Source organism: Schistocerca americana, chromosome 8, assembly GCF_021461395.2.
Source record: "Schistocerca americana isolate TAMUIC-IGC-003095 chromosome 8, iqSchAmer2.1, whole genome shotgun sequence".
Lineage (NCBI taxonomy): Eukaryota > Metazoa > Arthropoda > Insecta > Orthoptera > Acrididae > Schistocerca > Schistocerca americana.
Window position 1 is genome coordinate 132,799,631 of NC_060126.1, and position 17,735 is coordinate 132,817,365.

A 17,735-nucleotide genomic window follows, 5' to 3' on the forward strand; every position below is an offset into this window, starting at 1 on the left:
CGATACTGGCCCCAAGAGAGCACCTAGAGGGGCCTGTACATTGGTTCACATAAATGTCATGCGTCGGTGGGTGACCTCACATATCTCGTTGGAAGCAGTAGCAGTGCAAGTACAAATTACACCAGAGGTCAGCATTTATAATATTTATTTACATCTAGGGAGGTGACTTATTTACCTTGAGATGTAGATCTTAATCCAACAACCCCCCTCCCCCTTTTCTCAGCAGTACTTTACTGCTTCACCTGAAAGGGACCTTCTGTTTGACCAGCTTCTTTCCACTCTCAATCTATGTCTTCTTATCTATGGTATTCCTACCCACTTTAAAGCTACCCACCTTTCCAGCTACCAACCTTGTGATCTCTTACCCCAACCTCATGGCATACTACAATGGTCACTGTGCAATGATCTTTGTGACAGTGACAAGTTTCAAATTATCCTGTCGCTTTCTTGTTGTGGCTTGATGGACTTCAAACCACAGTGAGCTCTTCAAAGAGCCAGCTAGCAGTTAGAGCCAGCTGGCAGTTGTATACCATCATCTTTACCCCCCTTGTCAGACTGCATTGATGAGGTTGTGGAAGACTTCTTTGATACTCTCACCCACTTTGCTGGAACCATCATCTCCCAATCTATGAGCCCACTCAGCCGTCAGCTAGTGCCATGGTGTACCAAAGATATTGCAGCAAGCTATTCAGTATCATCAAAGAGCCCTGCAATATCTCAAGTGACATCGTTCACAGATCGCCGTCATCACTTTTACGTGGCTCTATGCTAAGGTGCACTATCTAATTAAACATACTGTCCTTGGTCACTTCCTTCATGCCAGTATATCTACCCATGTGTTGATTCTTGCAGAACACCTATGACCTAGTTTGCTGTTACACCGGCATCCTCTTCTTACTGGCTATCTTTTGACTGCATAAAAGACAAGGTAAATATATCCCTCTATACTTTATCCCTCATCATGCTGAATTATCTAATGGACATTTAACTGTTAGGAACTGCTTCAGGCCCTTGACTCATTCTACAACATGGTGCCAGCCCTGATCGATTCTTAATTAATGATGCAACATCTGAATTTTACTCAAACACTCCTTCTCAGGGTCTTCAGCTTATTTGGTTAGAAGCTGCTTTCACTTCTCAGTATTGTTATCCCAGTCCTTGAACTAGGCAAAATCCCAATGTCCATTGACAGCTATCAACTGATTAGCCTCACTGCTCTGTAATCTTCTTGAAAGGATGGTAGTCTGACAGTTGTGCTGGGTGCTCAGATTGTGGGGCCTTCAGTCAGTGTGGTTTCCAGGAGGGACGATCCGCAACAGATCATCTCATTAGGTTGGGACCAGCAATCTGACAGACTTTTTCTAAATGGCAACACATCAGCACACACTTTTTAACCTACATGAGGCTTATAACACGGCTCAGCGCCATCACATTTTACTTACCCTCCATGACTGGGACTTAAACTTTATTAGTCAGATTTTATCCCCAGTTGTTTTGGTGTAGAGTTGGTGTATCACTCAGCTTCCCAGGGGTCCAAGAGAATAGTATCCTGCAGGGATCTGTGCTGAGTGTTACACTCTTCCTAATCACTGACAATGAGTGATCACTCCTGTTCTGTATGTCAACAACTTTTAAATCTGGCAAAGCTCACATATGTAGCCTTAGCTTTACATTAGCTCCCAGGTGCCATCTGCCTGCACTTGGACCCTTTTCAATAGCTTCCATTTCTCTGTTTCAAAAACACATGACATGCATTGCTGTCATTGTACAATGACCCATCCCAATCCAGAGCTCAGCCAGGTTACCCAACGCTTGAATGTTGTTGCACAGTCCTGAGTTTTGGGACTTCTGATTGCAAAAAAAATCTGACACGGCTGTGGATCATGCTACAATCTTCCATATTTACTGGGCCTGGTCTTGTCACAGTTAGATTATGGTTGCCAGGTCTATGGCTCAGCAGCATATTCAGGTTTGAAATTATTGGATCCAGTCCATCATCATAGAGTATGACTGGTCACTGGCATGTTCCACACTAGCTCAAGAGACATTTTCCTTGCTAAATCCTGAATCTTCCCTCTTTAGTCCTGATGTCACCAACTTTTGCTCACTAAGAGAAGCAAGAGGTCAAGCAAACAAGGAAGTCTGCTAAGAAAAAGGACCCTCCAGTGGGCCCAGCACCACCACTCCCTACAAATTCTACATCCGTGGATGAGGTGGAGATCTTGGCGTCCCCTGAGGCCCTGGATCTCACTGATGCCTCATCCTCCATAGGAATGGATACAAATACTCAGTCGGTGACAGCAGGTGACCCTGAGGCGTAACCTGCCTCCTTGCATGCTTCATGCCTCCCTAGCCTCACGATAATGTCATCCTCCAGTGCATTGCCTTCCAGAAAACCTGGTTCCCAGCAAAGCGGACCTCTACGCTTCGCGGCTATAGGGGATATTACAAGAACCGTAGCGACCATATTAGAATGCCAGGTGGAGTTTGTGTCTATGTCTTGAACTCAGTATGCATTAAACCTGTTACCCTTCAAACCCCTCTTGAAGCTGTGGCTGTCAGATAAGTATGACGTAGGAAATGACTGACTGCAATGTTTCCTCCAGATGGTGCAGTACCCCTGAACGCATTGGCTGCACTGATTCATCAACTTCCTAAATCCGTCCTACTTTTGGGAGATTTTAACACCCATAACCCCTTGTGGGGTGGTGCTATGCTTACTGGCCGAGGTAGAGATGTCGAAACTTTCCTGTCTCAACTCGACCTCTGCCTCCTAAATTCTGGGACCCCCACACATTTCAGTGTGGCTCATGGCACTTACTCAGCCATTGATTTATTCCTCTGCAGCCCAGGACTTTTGCCATCTGTCCACTGGAGAGCCCACAATGACTTGTGTGGTAGTGGCTACTTTCCCATCTTCTTGTCACTCCCACAGCACCATTCCCCCAAAGTCTACAAAATGTGCTTTAAACAAGGCAGATTGGGAAGCTTTCACCTCTGGTGTCACCGTTGAATCTCCCCCACATGGTACCATCGATGTGGTAGTTGAGCAGGTCACTAGAACAATCGTTTCTGTGGCAGAAAACATGGTCCCATGTTCTTTACGGTGCTCCCAGTGAAAGTCAGTACCTTGGGGGTTGCCAGAAAGCACTGAGGCCATTAAAGAGTGTCAGCAAGCTCTACAACAACATAAGTGGCACCCTTCCCTAGAGCACCTAACAGCTTTTAATTGGCTTCTTGCCCGCTTTCACCAGCTTATAAAAAGACAGAAACAGGCGTGTTGGGACAGGTACATCTCAACCATTGGGTGCTATATGTCACCTTCCCAAATCTAGACGAATATCAGATGTGTTTGTGGGTACCAGACCCCGACAGGTGTTACTGTCACTAACATCAATGGCAGGTTATCTGCTGACACAAATCCAATTGCCTAGCACTTTGCTGAGCACTATGCTCGCGCCTCCGCATCAGAGAATTATCCCCCAGCATTTCGCACCCTCAAATGGCGGATGGAAAGGAAAGCCCTCTCGTTTACTGAACGTCACAGTGAACCCTATAATGCTCCATTTACAGAGTGGGCGCTCCTTAGCATCCTTGCACATTGCCCCGACACAGCTCCTGGGTCAGATTGGATCCACAGTCAGATGATCAAACATCTCTTGTCTGACTACAAGTGACATCTCCTCGTCATCTCCAACCAGATCTGGTGCGATGGCATCTTTCCATCACAATGGTGAGAGAGCACCATCACTCCAGTGCTCAAACCCGGTAAAAAACCCACTTGATGTGGATAGTTATCGGCCAATCATTCTCACCAACGTTCTTTGTATGCTGTTAGAATGTATGGTAAGTAGGTGGTTGTGTTGGGTCCTGGAGTCACGTGGCCTACTGGCTCCATGCCAGGGCAGTTTCCACCAGGGTCTCTCTACCATTGGTGATCTAGTTTCCCTCGCGTCTGCCATCAGAACAGCCTTTTCCAGGTGCCAACACCTGGTTGCCATCTTTTTTGATTTACAATAAGCTTACAACACGACTTGGTGACATCATATCCTTGCCACATTATCTGAGTGGGGTCTCTGGGGCCCGCTCCCGATTTTTATCCAAAATTTCCTATCGCTCCTTACTTTCCATGTCCAAGTTGGTGCCTCCCATAGTTCCCCTCGTATCCAGGATAATGGAGTCCTGCAGGGCTCTGTATTGAGTGTATATCTATTTTTAGTGGTCATTAACGGTCTAGCAGCAGCTGTCGGGCCATTGGTCTATGGGGGACTGATGACCTTAGGTGTTTAGTCCCCCTTAAACATCCCAACAACCACCACCACCACCATTGGTCTAATCTTCTCTGTATGCAGACGACTTCTGCGTTTCGTACTGCTCCTCCGGTACTGGTGTTGCCGAGCGGTGCCTACAGGGAGCCATCCACAAGGTGCAGTCATGTGCACTCTAGCCCACGGCTTCCAGTTTTCAGCCGCAAAGTCATGTGTCGTGCCCTTCTGTCGGCATCTTACCGTTCATCTGGAACCAGAACTTTACCTTAATGACGATCCACTCACTGTAGTGGAGACATATCGGTTCTTAGGACTGGTTTTTGATGCCCGATTGATGTGGCTTCCTCATCTTTGTCAGCTGAAGCAGAAGTGCTGGCAGCACCTCAATTCCCTCCACTGCCTGAGCAACACAAACTGGGGTGCAGATCGCTCTGCGGTTCGGCGGCACTTTTCAGAGTTGCATTTACTCAACCAATTACACCACTGTGGCGGTTGACAGACAACAGGAGCTTTTAGGACGAGTCCACTGACCAGCATCCTGGTGGAGACCGGAGTCCCTCCATTGAAGGTTAGGCATGCACAACTGCTTGCCAGTTACGTTGCACAAATTCATAGTTTGCCTGAGCATCCGAATTACTGTCTCCTTTTCCCTTCCATGGTGGTTCATCTCTCACATCAGAGGCCCAGGCCAGGGCTTAAGATTGCGGTTTGCGTCCAATCTCTTCTGTCTTAAGTGGAGTCCTTGCCTTTACCACCTATACTCAAGGACCTTCACGTACACCATCATGGTGTACACCTAGGCCGAAGCTTCGCCTAGACCTTTCACATGGTCCTAAGGACTCAGCTAAACCCGCAGCTCTCTCCTGTCGCTTCCTCTCAATTCTTGACATGTACCTGGACCATGAAGTGACGGCTCAATGGCTGATGGTCACACTGGCTTCATGTTTGTTCATGGAGGACATATTGAACAGCACTCCTTACCAGATGGCTGCAGTGTTTTCACTGCAGAGCCGGTGTCCATTTTTCGTGCTCTTGAGCGCATCTGCTCATGCTCTGGTGAGTCGTTTCTTCCCTGTAGTGACTTCTTGAGCAGCCTATAAACTATCGACCAGTGCTACCCCTGCCACCCTTTGGTAGTGACGATCCAGGAGTCCATCTGTGCCCTGGAACTGTCCAGTCGTTCCGTGGTGTTTGTGTGGACCCCAGGCCATGTCAGAATCCCAGGAAATGAACTTGCCAACAGGCCAGCCAAACAGGCTACACGGAAACCGCTTCTGGAGATAGGCATCCCTGTAACCGATCTGCGATCATTATTACGCCGCAAGGTTTTTCAGCTTTGGGAGACAGAATAGCATAATCTCAGTATGCACAACAAACTACGAATGTGTGGAAGACCTCCATGCAGGCCTCTTGCAGGGACTCTGTGGTTCTCTGCCGGCTCCGCACTGGCTAACACATGGCTACCTCCTCCGTCGCAAGGACCCACCTTGGTGTCACTGTGGCTCACATATGACTGTCGTCTACATCTTTCTGGACTGCCCACTTTTAGCCACTCTGCGGTGGACTTCTAACCTTCCCAGCATCCTACCTTTGGTGTTAAGCGACAATGCCTCAAGAGCAGATTTAGTTTTATGTTTTATTCGTGAGGGTTTTTTTTATTGTACCATATAAGGGTGGGCATTTAGCATTCTCTCAGAGGTCGCCACTCTCCCTCCATTTTAACTCTGTCACACTTTCTTTGCATTTGTTTGTCGTCGTGGTCATCTTTTCCCTACATTTGTTTATCTCACCTTGTCTTTTTGGGGTGGACATTTTAATGTGTTGCAGAGTGGCTAGCTCATCCTGTTTTATTATTGTGATCAGCCAACCCAGACCATATGCTCTATGGTTCAGTACCTTCATCCACTTTTTCTTGTGGTGTATGTTTTCCCTGTTTTGTTGTTCGTTCCATTCATTTTCTTTTTAGGTGTGGTGCTGGGTGTTTTTGTACCTTGAGCCTTGCTTGTGTCAGGAAAAAGGGACTGATGACCCTGTAGTTTGGTCCCCTTATACCCCAAACCAACCAACCAATCTTGCTCACTTATGCAATCACTATCTGACAATTTCTTTATCATCAAACTTATCAAGTTCTTTCTGCATACACGGGGCATTGACCACCTGACACGTGCATGTGAATGAGATGTCCCAGGTGGAATGCACTTCGAGGCCCTCTCCAGAATCTTCACCTAATCTCTTTCAAATGTGCTCCCGGTGTTTCCTCTGATGTTTCACCTTGGTTAGTACTCAGTCCATGAATCAGGACTGATCTATTTCACAAAGCATAAGTTTCAGTGCCATTATGACCTTATGACATCCGTTCCTCTACAGGAAAATCTGGGTGCTGCTGCCATATGGTCTTTAAAACCATGGGTAGGATGGGATATGCTTTTACAATTCCCACCAGTCAGGGACAGCGTCTGTTGCTGGTAACATGTAGTGTTTTTTATGGTGGGACTGACAGCAATTGACACAGCCATGCATTTTATCAAACAGACCTCGCTCGACTATGTTTTAATTTGTAGTGACTGAATGAGCAGTCTGCAGGCTATTGATTGAAGATATTGTTGTCACCCAATGATGTAAGTTATTCCTCTCTCTCTCTCTCTCTCTGACCTTAGTTGTATTGCCTGCTCAGTTGTCTGTGTCCCAATTTATATGAATTATATGAATAGTGCAAGGAATGAGCTGGTGAACTGACGAACTTTTTGGCTGCAGCAGCAATTAGTTGCCCAAGGTTCTCTTTGGCGAATGGGGATAGCAATCTGATAAGTAATGTTTGCTTTACCCATATGTAACACTTTGACTCTAGCAGATCTGCAGTGTGACTGGCTGTGGGAGACGATGGCCACCATTGCATGCAAAGCCGCGGGTGACCCTCACCTGGCCTTACCCCCCTACTGACCTGATTATTACTCTCACCTTATTTTATTATTTATTGTTGGTCCTACTGATATCCATTACAGTTTTAGCCTTTTCGCTTTATTGTTATGAATCTCCTGGCTGTAATGCATCCTTTAATCTGTAACTGTCTTCGTATTTAATTTGGTTGATGCGGGGCCAGATGTGGGTAGGATTTCTCTCACCACGGATTAGCTCTGGAAAACCCCTCAGGAATTTCCCTTCGCTTTAAATTATTTCTCAGCTTTGGCATGCATATTGTTTTCAGGGCCTTTATTTTACCACTCTTACATACTTTTATAATACAGTCAAATTTCTGGCTGACGTCACTAACTCCAGATGAATTATGTCTTGACCGAGGCACCAATGACATTGGTGTTAAGTCCTTTAACCCTGAACCAACCAACCAGTTTTCATCTACAAGGAAAGGTAAATCTCATGGAAGTGCCTTTTTTTCCCCCTTGAATAATGACCATGCAGGGACATCTGGCTGTTGTTTCTTCCACAAATGTTCCATAAACGTTCAAAAATGTACACCAACTGTTACGAAGTTCTGAAGCTTTCCACTGTTGTTTACATTTACATTTGGTAATTATTGAGTTGAGATGTCAGTGCCATTAGTTGCACATGATTCAAGTACAGCTTTATGGGTTGCAAAATCTTCAAATACAGGGTGTCTGGAAAAATGTGTCACATAGTCCTATAGGAGATAGTGTTGGACAAAACTAGAAGAAACGTTCCTGTAGTTATGTGTGTGCAAACCAATACCTGTTGAGGTAGTGGCTATTTCATTTGTGACAAGTAATGAGCAGTTTTCAGTGGTGAGATAAAGCAGGATTCACAAGAGATGGCAAGTAAATTATCACAGTACGTACATACGTGCAAATGCAAATCATTGAGCTGTCATGGGTCATCAGGATCACTTCAGTAAAATTTATGGGCAAGAACTGTCTATGACATACTCATTGGGCCATACACTTTACCAAACAGATTAACAGGTGCTGTGTAACACCAGTTTACACAGTGAATTACCAGCACTATTGGGGAATGTTACTGTTGCAGACAGAAGTGACTGTGGTTTGTACCCTACTGGGCATCACAGCATTTTCATGTATCATGGAACAGTACCTCACCACTACATTTTGTGGGTGATGGATTGGTTGGTGAGGTCCAGTAGCATGGCTTCTCTGTTTATTGGAACTGACTGTTAGATTTCTAATTATAGGGACAATTAAAGGTATTGGTCTATACACAAACATCAATAGTGAGTAGATATTACAGGAGTGTGTAAGCAATGCATGCGATGCAGTTCAAATGGAGCCAGGTGTATTTAGGATTCACTGCAAAGAAGGGCTGGAGGATGTGTCAGGATGCATTGTGATGACATATGGTTCTGCAAATAGTGTTTAGTCCTGTGTAACAGACAAATGGGAATGAGTGGACAGATTGGCCCCTATCTTAACAGGTATTGGTTTCCAGATATATCATTACAGGAACTTTTCTTCTAATTTTGATTGATACTATCTCTTGTAGGAATATATGACACTTTTTACTAAAAACCCTCTGTATGTAATGTCAAATTCGTGCAGGTTGTCATTAGCTAGACGAGTTTTCACTGGATGTGTAGTCTACAGTAAAACCATGTATCACCTGCAGCTATAAAACAGCTGCCTAAATAGTATACACAAATCAGTAAGATGAAAATGTGAGCAACATATTGAAATGGTGTAAGCTTTGTGCAGTTGGACATGAGTTTGAGTGCATGGGAGGGCCATCTACTCCTGGCATCTGTTACTGATACACAAGCATTTGTCATTAGTTTCCTTTATATTACCCTCTTCCACAACAGCAGTGCAATTCATTGTCACTAACCATTCTACATTATTTTTTACAAGTGGATATTCTCACTCTCAGTATTTGTCTCTTCATCATTAAGGCTGACATGTTAGGAATAATTAGTGTGTTCTCATGAAACACTGTGATACAATACTACAAGAACTTAAACCATTAATTTCTATTACACTTTGCCTTGATTGTTATTGATGACATATATTTGATACCGAACAAAACACACACACACACACACACACACACACACACACACACACACACACACACACACACTTCTTTACTTACTTACTTACTTACTTACTTACTTACTTACTTTTGCTCTTTTGAATGCTAATAGAATAGTTTGCAAACTATATATTGATAATGTGTATTTGTTTTAGGTGCAAATGGAAGTTACTTCTTGGTTTGTACAAGATCAGCTGAAGGGTGACAATGTAACTGAACTGCGCATTAAATTTGTGAAGAGACTAGAAGATGCCATACCAGCAGGAGAAGACTGAATGAAACTCTTGAGTTTTTTGAGAAATTACAGTAGGCATCAGAAAACCTCATGATATTCAACATTCCATTGTCCTGCAGGAAGGAGTGGAAGTGCTGGTTTTTTTTTGTCATTGTTTGGATCAAAACTGTAATGCCAAAAACGAGGAGAGAGAACCACATATGTGTGGAATAAGAAGCCCGTGTGCTATTATGTTTGTATTGTGTGGAAAGCAAACCTGATGTAATCGTGTTATATTGTAACATCTATCCTTCTTTGTTTGTCTGAGACAACCGTCAGCATTATTTCTTTTTGTCCTTGAAGCGCTGTATTCTGTATGACAGTATTTATGGAGTTTAGAGTCATTTTTGGGAGATGCAAGAAGTATGTTACTTTGTTAGATATCGAATTCAAATATATGTGCTTTCACCTTACTTTAAAGGCAAGTAAGGACTTCTTATTAAGTAGTTAATGATTTGTATGTTTCCACAATATTTTAGTCACATAGATTTTGTATGGTGCAGTAACAAATGTTGTTTATAACTAAGTATTGAAAGAACTTCCAGGAATTTACGCAATTAATTGAGGTCATTAGGCTTTCTCAACTTATTTTACGTTCTCCCTCCCTTCTCTCTCTCTCTCTCTCTCTCTCTCTCTCTCTCTCTCTCTCTCTCTCTATCTATCTATCTATCTCATATGTACATAAAATTATAAAAATCCCTCCCTCCATGTTCTCCTTCTTTCCTCCACATATTATTTTCACCACCAAAATTAAACAAGGAGCTTGCTAAATAAATATTTTTGCAAGCACTGTTGATGTATAACAAGAAAAAGGGAGTGGAATGGTGCAAATTCATCAAAAATTTAAATAGTCTTTATTTGAGCAGTAGCTACTCAGAGTTTCCAGAGGATTTCGTGCTTTTTTTTTTATAGGGAGGAAGGTGGAAAATTTCTGAAATAAATTGTTGGCTTCATTTTGCATGTTATATTCTCCTGAAACCTGGCAATTCTTCCTTTGATAGATGGTGGATGCATCCAACACAATGTTTTATTTGTTATTTTATGTTGTATGATTTTGTTCAATATATTTTAAAATTTAAATGGAGTTTTATATGATGATGTACCACAATTATCTTTCTTTCCACAGATTGTGAAAATATTTGAAATATTTTTCTGTCATTATATCAGTGATTTTTGTTGCATATATATATATATAGTCAGTCAGCTTTGTGTGTAGTATGTGTAAACATAAAAGGCTCTCAGTAATTCCTCAACTTTGACTCTTGCAGGTCCACTTGGTTATAAACAGCTTAATATGCGACTTGCTGCTTAACTGATTGAGAACTTTGGCCTGAGGCATAATTCCATTTTCTGTGCTGCAGTACTTTATAATTATCTTTTTTTCCCTCCTTGATTTGGGAAAGGAAGAGTGGCAGTCATTTTTTCATTTCATTGACGTGTTTGTGGTACATTTTTATACAACCATAAAGTCATAAATTTCTTGTATCCAATTGTATGTTAATTTGTTTATTGTTAATACATACAATGCAAATGACTGGTTAAATGTGTAAAATAAAATTGGAGACTTGTACTCAGTTACTGTCTTTATTTCTGAGGATAGTATGGAAATCTGTATATGTGTAAACAAGTGTGTGTGTGTGTGTGTGTGTGTGTGTGTGTGTGTCCAGGATCACTGCCCAAATCTCTGGATTGATTTCAACAAAGTTTGACACACAAACAGCAAACTTCGCAAGTGTCAGCGCTGTGGGGTTTATAACCTCCTAGCTCTGATAGGAATGTGGCCTGCCCTATCGAATTGCTTTGCATGGAAGCTTGCACATCAGAGGGCAAGAAACAGTTTTCCAGCTCCTGATGTGTAGGCTGCCCAACATGGCAGGCATGTTGTGTTTGAGTAGTATCAGGGTGCTTTATTGGCCTGTTTTGCAAGGGCTACACATGTGGATGAGCATGGCTAGTAGAAGGACAGGGAGAGAGCGGAGCAGGAGAAGATGGATAGTGAGAGAGAGTGGCAGGCGGGGATGGACATGGAGAGAAGGAGAAGGGGGGAGGAGGAGATGGACAGAGAGAGTGGGAGGAAGGGATGAAGAGAAAGATGGAGGTGGGAGGATGTGAACAGATAGACGGGGAGGAAGAAGTGACCATAGAGAGGGGAGATGAGGAGATGTGTGGAACGTGTATGTGGGTGAAGCCATAGGGTACAGGAAGATTGTTTCAGGTTCTGTTTATATTATTTGAAACAAAATCTTGGAAGTGCAAGAAAATAATAGTGTTATCTGCTTCGAGACATATATGTCATCAAAGAAATAGAAAGTAACTCAAACTATATAAATTCTTGCATTTATGAAAAATTTTGCGATACTGCTGATATTTGATTTATGGCCAAGCCTGAGAATTATGACTTGGACCACGGCCTTACACCAGTAAATCAAATATCAGCAATATCGCAAATACTGGCCGTGAAATCCTACATTGTATGAGTTTTGGAATTACTGTGCTACTCTAAATATTTTATATAGTGTTGTCCAGAAAGATGTTATCATTTATTTCGGATTGACTTTTATTTTATTTATTGTAATATAAAATCACTCACTATGTATACAAGTCCAAATGAAGCTAGTGCACTTCTTCGACCTTGTAATCCTTGGTTGTCAGTGCATGTGTGAAGTCTTTTCATCGTAATGGGCATAGCTCTTTCACACGTTTCCCTAGGTAGAGAGTATACAACTGGTGTTATGCATTCTTTAAGACATTAAAGTCAGTAGGTATTGTGGCATACACGTGTTCTTTCACCACTCCCCATAAGTAGAAATCACATGGAGTCAAATCAGATGACCTTGGTGGCCGCGACAAAGGTCAGCCTCTTTCAGTCCAGCATCTACAAATGTTTCATCCAAATAAGTTTGAACCTTTAAGGAATAATGTGGTGGTGCACCATCTTGCTAGAAGTAACTTTATGTTGCGATAAGGAGGGGAAGATTATCAACAACCAGATCCTTCAACATGCCTAGGTAAGAATCTCATATTACAGTCTGATCATTTAAAAATTGTGGGGCAAGTACTCCAAACTTCGAAATACAGCACCATACACTAACTTTTGGAGAGGATTGAGCGTGACCTCTTAGTTCATGAGGATTGTCTGTATGATGCAGTTGTGGTTACTCACATCGCCGTTGACATAAAGAACTTAAAATAAATGTCTACATGTATAATTTCCAAAAACACATCTGCAGCTCTCACATGAGCAATTTTTGTCAGCATAATATAGCACCTGTGTCATGATCTCTCAGCTTTTCTTGGCATGATTGATTAATAGTGTGCTTCCAGGTGTTCAGCTAAGTTGCTGTTTTCCATTTTTTTGCAGAATATTTTGACTGACTGACCCAGCAGTCTTCAGGTGCTATGAGTTTTGCTTTTATGTGCAATTGCTGGCTGTACTCCAATGAGTTCTTAGATATTGTTGGTCTCATGCCCCTATTTATAACAGAGTGATGTTCCCGATGTCCACTGTGCCCTTTGATGCTCTTTTGTTTTACATAGCACCCACGGATACTAGGTAAGATGTAAATTCCCTCAGTGTTTTCCAACTCTGATGAATGTGATGATCAGTGAGGTTTTAATAAATTGAGTGCTGGACTCCAAACATTATTTAAATTGAGACCTCCATTCCTGTTTATTATGTTTTCTGACTTCTTAGTTTTGATAGACTTCATAATTATGCTGTCCCAGAAACTTGGCCTTCGCACCACAGCACTGGTCTCATCATATTTCAATTCACGATTATGTTTGAGGTAGTGCTAAGCAACAGCCGATTTGGTCAGCTGTTTTAGTTGGTTGTGCCACCGATATTCATTGCATCTCTCCACGACTGTTCTGATAGTCTGCCCAACATAAGCCATGCTGCATTCGCATGGAATGCAATACACACTCGGCTTTTGCAAACTGAGATCATCTTTAACATTACAAAGAATACTTTTTATTGTGGTGGAAGAGAACAAACTACACTGAATGCCATGTTTCCATAGGAGTCTGACAATCTTTCTGGATATGCCGATGCCGATGGTGATGGGTAGTCCAGTATCACCTGGCATGGAAAACCTATAGGTGAAACACTAAGCAAAGGCAGTAGAACCCACAAATTTCTATCAGTATATGTTTGACACGTTTGTGATGTGGCCACATGGAACAGATGCTTTTGATAGTCTGCTTCTTATATCCTTGTACCTCATCCAACACATGTTGTGTAACTTTCAAGGTAGCAGACTTCCTTCCCTTAATCTACTATATGGTGATAATTTTGCTGTTAATTTTATTGCTAATTTCATTTCTAGTACTATTCATGCTTTTGTTTTTCTTTGGTTTATTCTCAGTCTGTATTCTGTGTTCATTACACTGTTTGTTCCATTCAGAAGGTTCTATAATTCTCCCTTAAATTCACAGAGGATAGCAATGTCTTCATTGAATCTTATTGTTTATATTTTAATCCTGCACCTGAATCTTTCTTTTATTTCTGTCATTGCTTATTCAATGTACCCATTGAACAGCAGAGAGAAGAAAGTCTTGATCCCTAATTTATGGCCCTTTTTAATCCAAGCTCTTATTTCTTGGTCCTCCATTCTTATTGTTCCCTCTTGGTTTATGTACATTACTTGTCTACCCTGTACTCATTTTTTTGGGAATGACAAACTTCTTGCACCATTTCACACTCTCAGACTTTTTTTAGGTTGACAGATCCTATTAAGGTGTCTTAATTTTTCTTGTGTTGCCTCCATTATCAAGTGCAATATCAGAACTGCCCCTCTGGTGCTTTTAGTTTTCCTAAAGCCAAACTGGTAGTCATCTGATGGATTTTTATGTTATTTTCCTGTATGTTATTTTTCTTTTTCTTGTAGGTTATTTTTGGAGGCATGAGCTGATAAGTAGATTGTATGATAGTTCTCACATTTATTGACCTTTGATAGATTTGTATTTGCCTGGATCAGTGTTCGTCAAACTTTTTTGCTCAAGTGCCAATACAGAGTATGTGGTGTGGCACCTTGGGTTGTATATGTACCAATATTTCTTTCCTTCTTTCTTCTTCTTTGTCATCAGCCTCCTGGCTGGTTTGATGTGGCCCGCCATGAATTCCTTTCCTGTGCCAGTCTTTGCAGTCTCAGAGTAGCACTTCCAACCTACATCTTCAGTTATTTGCTAGATGTATTCTAATCTCTGTCTTCCTCTAAAACTCCCTGTAGTTCCGTGGAAGTTATTCCTTGATGTTTTAACAGATTTCCTATGATCCTGTCCCTTCTTTTTGCGAGTGTTTTCAATATATTCTTTCCTCACTGAGGCTACGGAGAACCACCTCGTTTTTTACCTTATCAGTACACCTAATTGTCAACATTCTTCTGTAGAACCACTCCGCAAATGCTGTGATTCATGTTTCACTATCATACAGTGTTGTGCTTGAAACATTCACACACTTTTTTTTTCCTCCGACTAAGGCTTATGTTTGATACTAATTGACTTCTCTTGGCCAAGAATGCTCTCGTTGCAGTGTTAGTCTCCTTTTATATCCTCCTTGCTTTGTGGTGCGTCATTGGTTATTTTGCTTCCTAGTTAGCAGAGTTCCTTAACTTTGTGATTACCAACTTCAGTGTTAAATTTCTTGTTATTGTCATATCTGCTACTTCTCATTACTTTGCTTTTTCCAGTTTACTCTCAGTCCATATTCTGCACTCATTAGACTTCATTCCGTTCAATAGATCCTGTAATTCTTCTTCACTTTCATGGAGGATAGCAGTTCATCAGCGAATTGTCATTGATATCCTTTCACCCTGAATTTTAACCTCACTCCTGAACTTTTCTTTTATTTCTGCCATTGCTTCTCCGGTGTATAGATTGAACAGTAGGTACAAAACTACTTCCCTGTCTTGCACCGTTTTTGATCTGAGCAGTTCATTCTTGGTCTTCCCGATTTTATTGTTTCTCCTTGATTCTTGCACATATTGTATATCACCTGTCTTTCCCTGAAGCTTGCTCCTATTTTTGTTCGAATATCAAACATTTTGTAGCATTTTACATTGTCAAACACCTTTTATATATCGATAAATCCTAAGAGTGTGTCTTAATTTTTCTTCAGTCTTGCTTCTGTTGTCAACCACAATGTCAGAACTGCTTCTCTGTTGCCTTTACATTTCTGAAACCGTAATGATTCTCAATTTTTTTTCCATTCCTGCTTATATTATTCTTATCAGCAACTTATATGCATGAGCTGTTATGCTGATTGTGCACTAATTCTCGCACTTGTTGACTTATTATTTTTGAAGTTGTGTTGATGGTGTTTTTCTGAAAGTCTGATGGAAGTAATTAGTGTTAGGGTCCAGGAAAGATCGGTGGGAGGCAGTGACAGATGTGCACCTGCATATCATTTTCTCAGGTGCTAAACTTCCAAGTGGATTCGACCTACCATGCAAGTCCTGGACTACTCTCAACAGAATCCATACCGGCCATGGCCGATGCAGGGATGCTCTCTTTAAGTGGAAGAAGCTGCCTGATCCAGCCTGTGACTGTGGGGCTCCATACCAGACTGTTCACCACATTGTCATTGAATGCAGGATTCGAGCCTATCACTGCGCCAAAGAAGACTTCCTGCTAGCAACTCCAGATGCAGTGCGCTGGATTGAAGACAAATTTAAGTTTCTTGTGTGTCAATATGTACATGTAATTTAATTTCATGATATGTCTGTATTAACCATACGCTAAATAAAGTGTTGGAGTTGCACTTTTTTTTTATTGAAGTCAGCTGATAGGTATCCCTTCTTAAAGGAAGTCCCTCAACAGAGGAACCACCTTCAAAGGAGGCCAGATTATCCAAGTAGTGAAGTAATTAGCGTATTTCATCAAAATCTAAGAGGTATTACAGATACAATTAGTGAAGTTCATTGATGTTGACTCTGACATTATTGGTATATCAGGGCACCACTTAAATAATTTGATAATTCAGTGGCCACCTTTACCAGGATACAGATTAGCTGGCTGTTTTTCAAGGAGTTCTTTGCAGAATGGAGGAGTGGCCGTGTACGTAAAAAACAGTATTCTATTTGAGTCCATAGATGTATCTTGGCACTGCACTGAACAGGTATTTGTATGTTGTGCCGGGGCAGTTGAATTTAGTGAAACTAAACTTCTAATAGTAGTAAAAGGGTGAATGGCCTTTCAGACTGTGACGCACAAATTTTAACACTAACAGGTTTTTGTACTCAAACAACTGTTATATATAATTACAAACTGTGTATGAAAGCTAATCCAACAGCAACAATAATAATTGGCTCCTTCTACCAACTCCCCCGACTCAGATGATATAATAGCTGAATGGTTCAAAGAAAACATGAATCTTATTACAAATAAGTACCCCACTCATACAGCTATAATTGGTGGAGAATTCAATCTACCCTCGATTTGTTGGTGAAAATACATGTTCAAAGCCGATGGTAGACAGAAAACATCTTCCGAAATTGTACTAAATGCTTTCTCTGAGAATTACTTTGAACAATTAGTTCATGAGCCCACACGAATTGTAAATGGTTGCGAAAACACACTTGACCTCTTAGCCACAAATAATCCTGATCTAATAGTGTGTGTCATGACAGGTACAGGGATTAGTGAGCGCCAGGTCATTGTAGCAAGGGTCAAAACCATATCAACCAAAACCACTAAAAATAAATACAAAATATATCTATTTAAAACTGCAGATAAAAATTTTCTTGATGCCTTCCTAAGAGAGAGTCTAGCTAATTATGTAAGTGTAGACCAGATAAGGCTCAATTTCTAAAATACAGTATCGACAGCAATAGATAGGTTCATACCGTATAAGTTAATAAGAGATGGGACTGATCCACCCTGGTACACAAAACATGTCAGAACGCTGTTGCAGAAGCAACGAAAAAAGCATGCCAAATTCAGAATAATGCAAAATCCCCAATACTGGCTAAGTTTCACAGAAGCTTCAAAATATAGTGCAGACGTCAATGCGAGATGCATTTAATAGTTTCTACAATGAAACATTGTCTCAAAATATGGTAGAAAACCCAAAGAGATTCTGGTCGTATGTAAAGTACACCAGTGGCAAAAAAACATTCAATACCGTCACTGCGCGATAGTGATGGAATTGTTACTGATGATGGTGCCACTGAAGTAAAGTT

The 17,735-nt window shown here is 41.5% G+C and overlaps 1 protein-coding gene across 2 annotated transcripts in view; it reads left to right on the forward strand.

Moving 5' to 3' along the window:
• LOC124544607 (trafficking protein particle complex subunit 3) overlaps positions 1-11,130 on the forward strand; it is a 35,041-nt gene extending 23,911 nt beyond the window's left edge. For both annotated transcript variants that reach the window (XM_047123200.1, XM_047123201.1), the window contains exon 4: positions 9,437-11,130. In XM_047123200.1, coding sequence (XP_046979156.1) covers positions 9,437-9,556 — 120 coding nt within the window. In that variant the 3' untranslated portion in view covers positions 9,557-11,130. The remainder of the gene's footprint in view (positions 1-9,436) is intronic.
• The last annotated feature ends 6,605 nt before the right edge of the window (positions 11,131-17,735 follow it).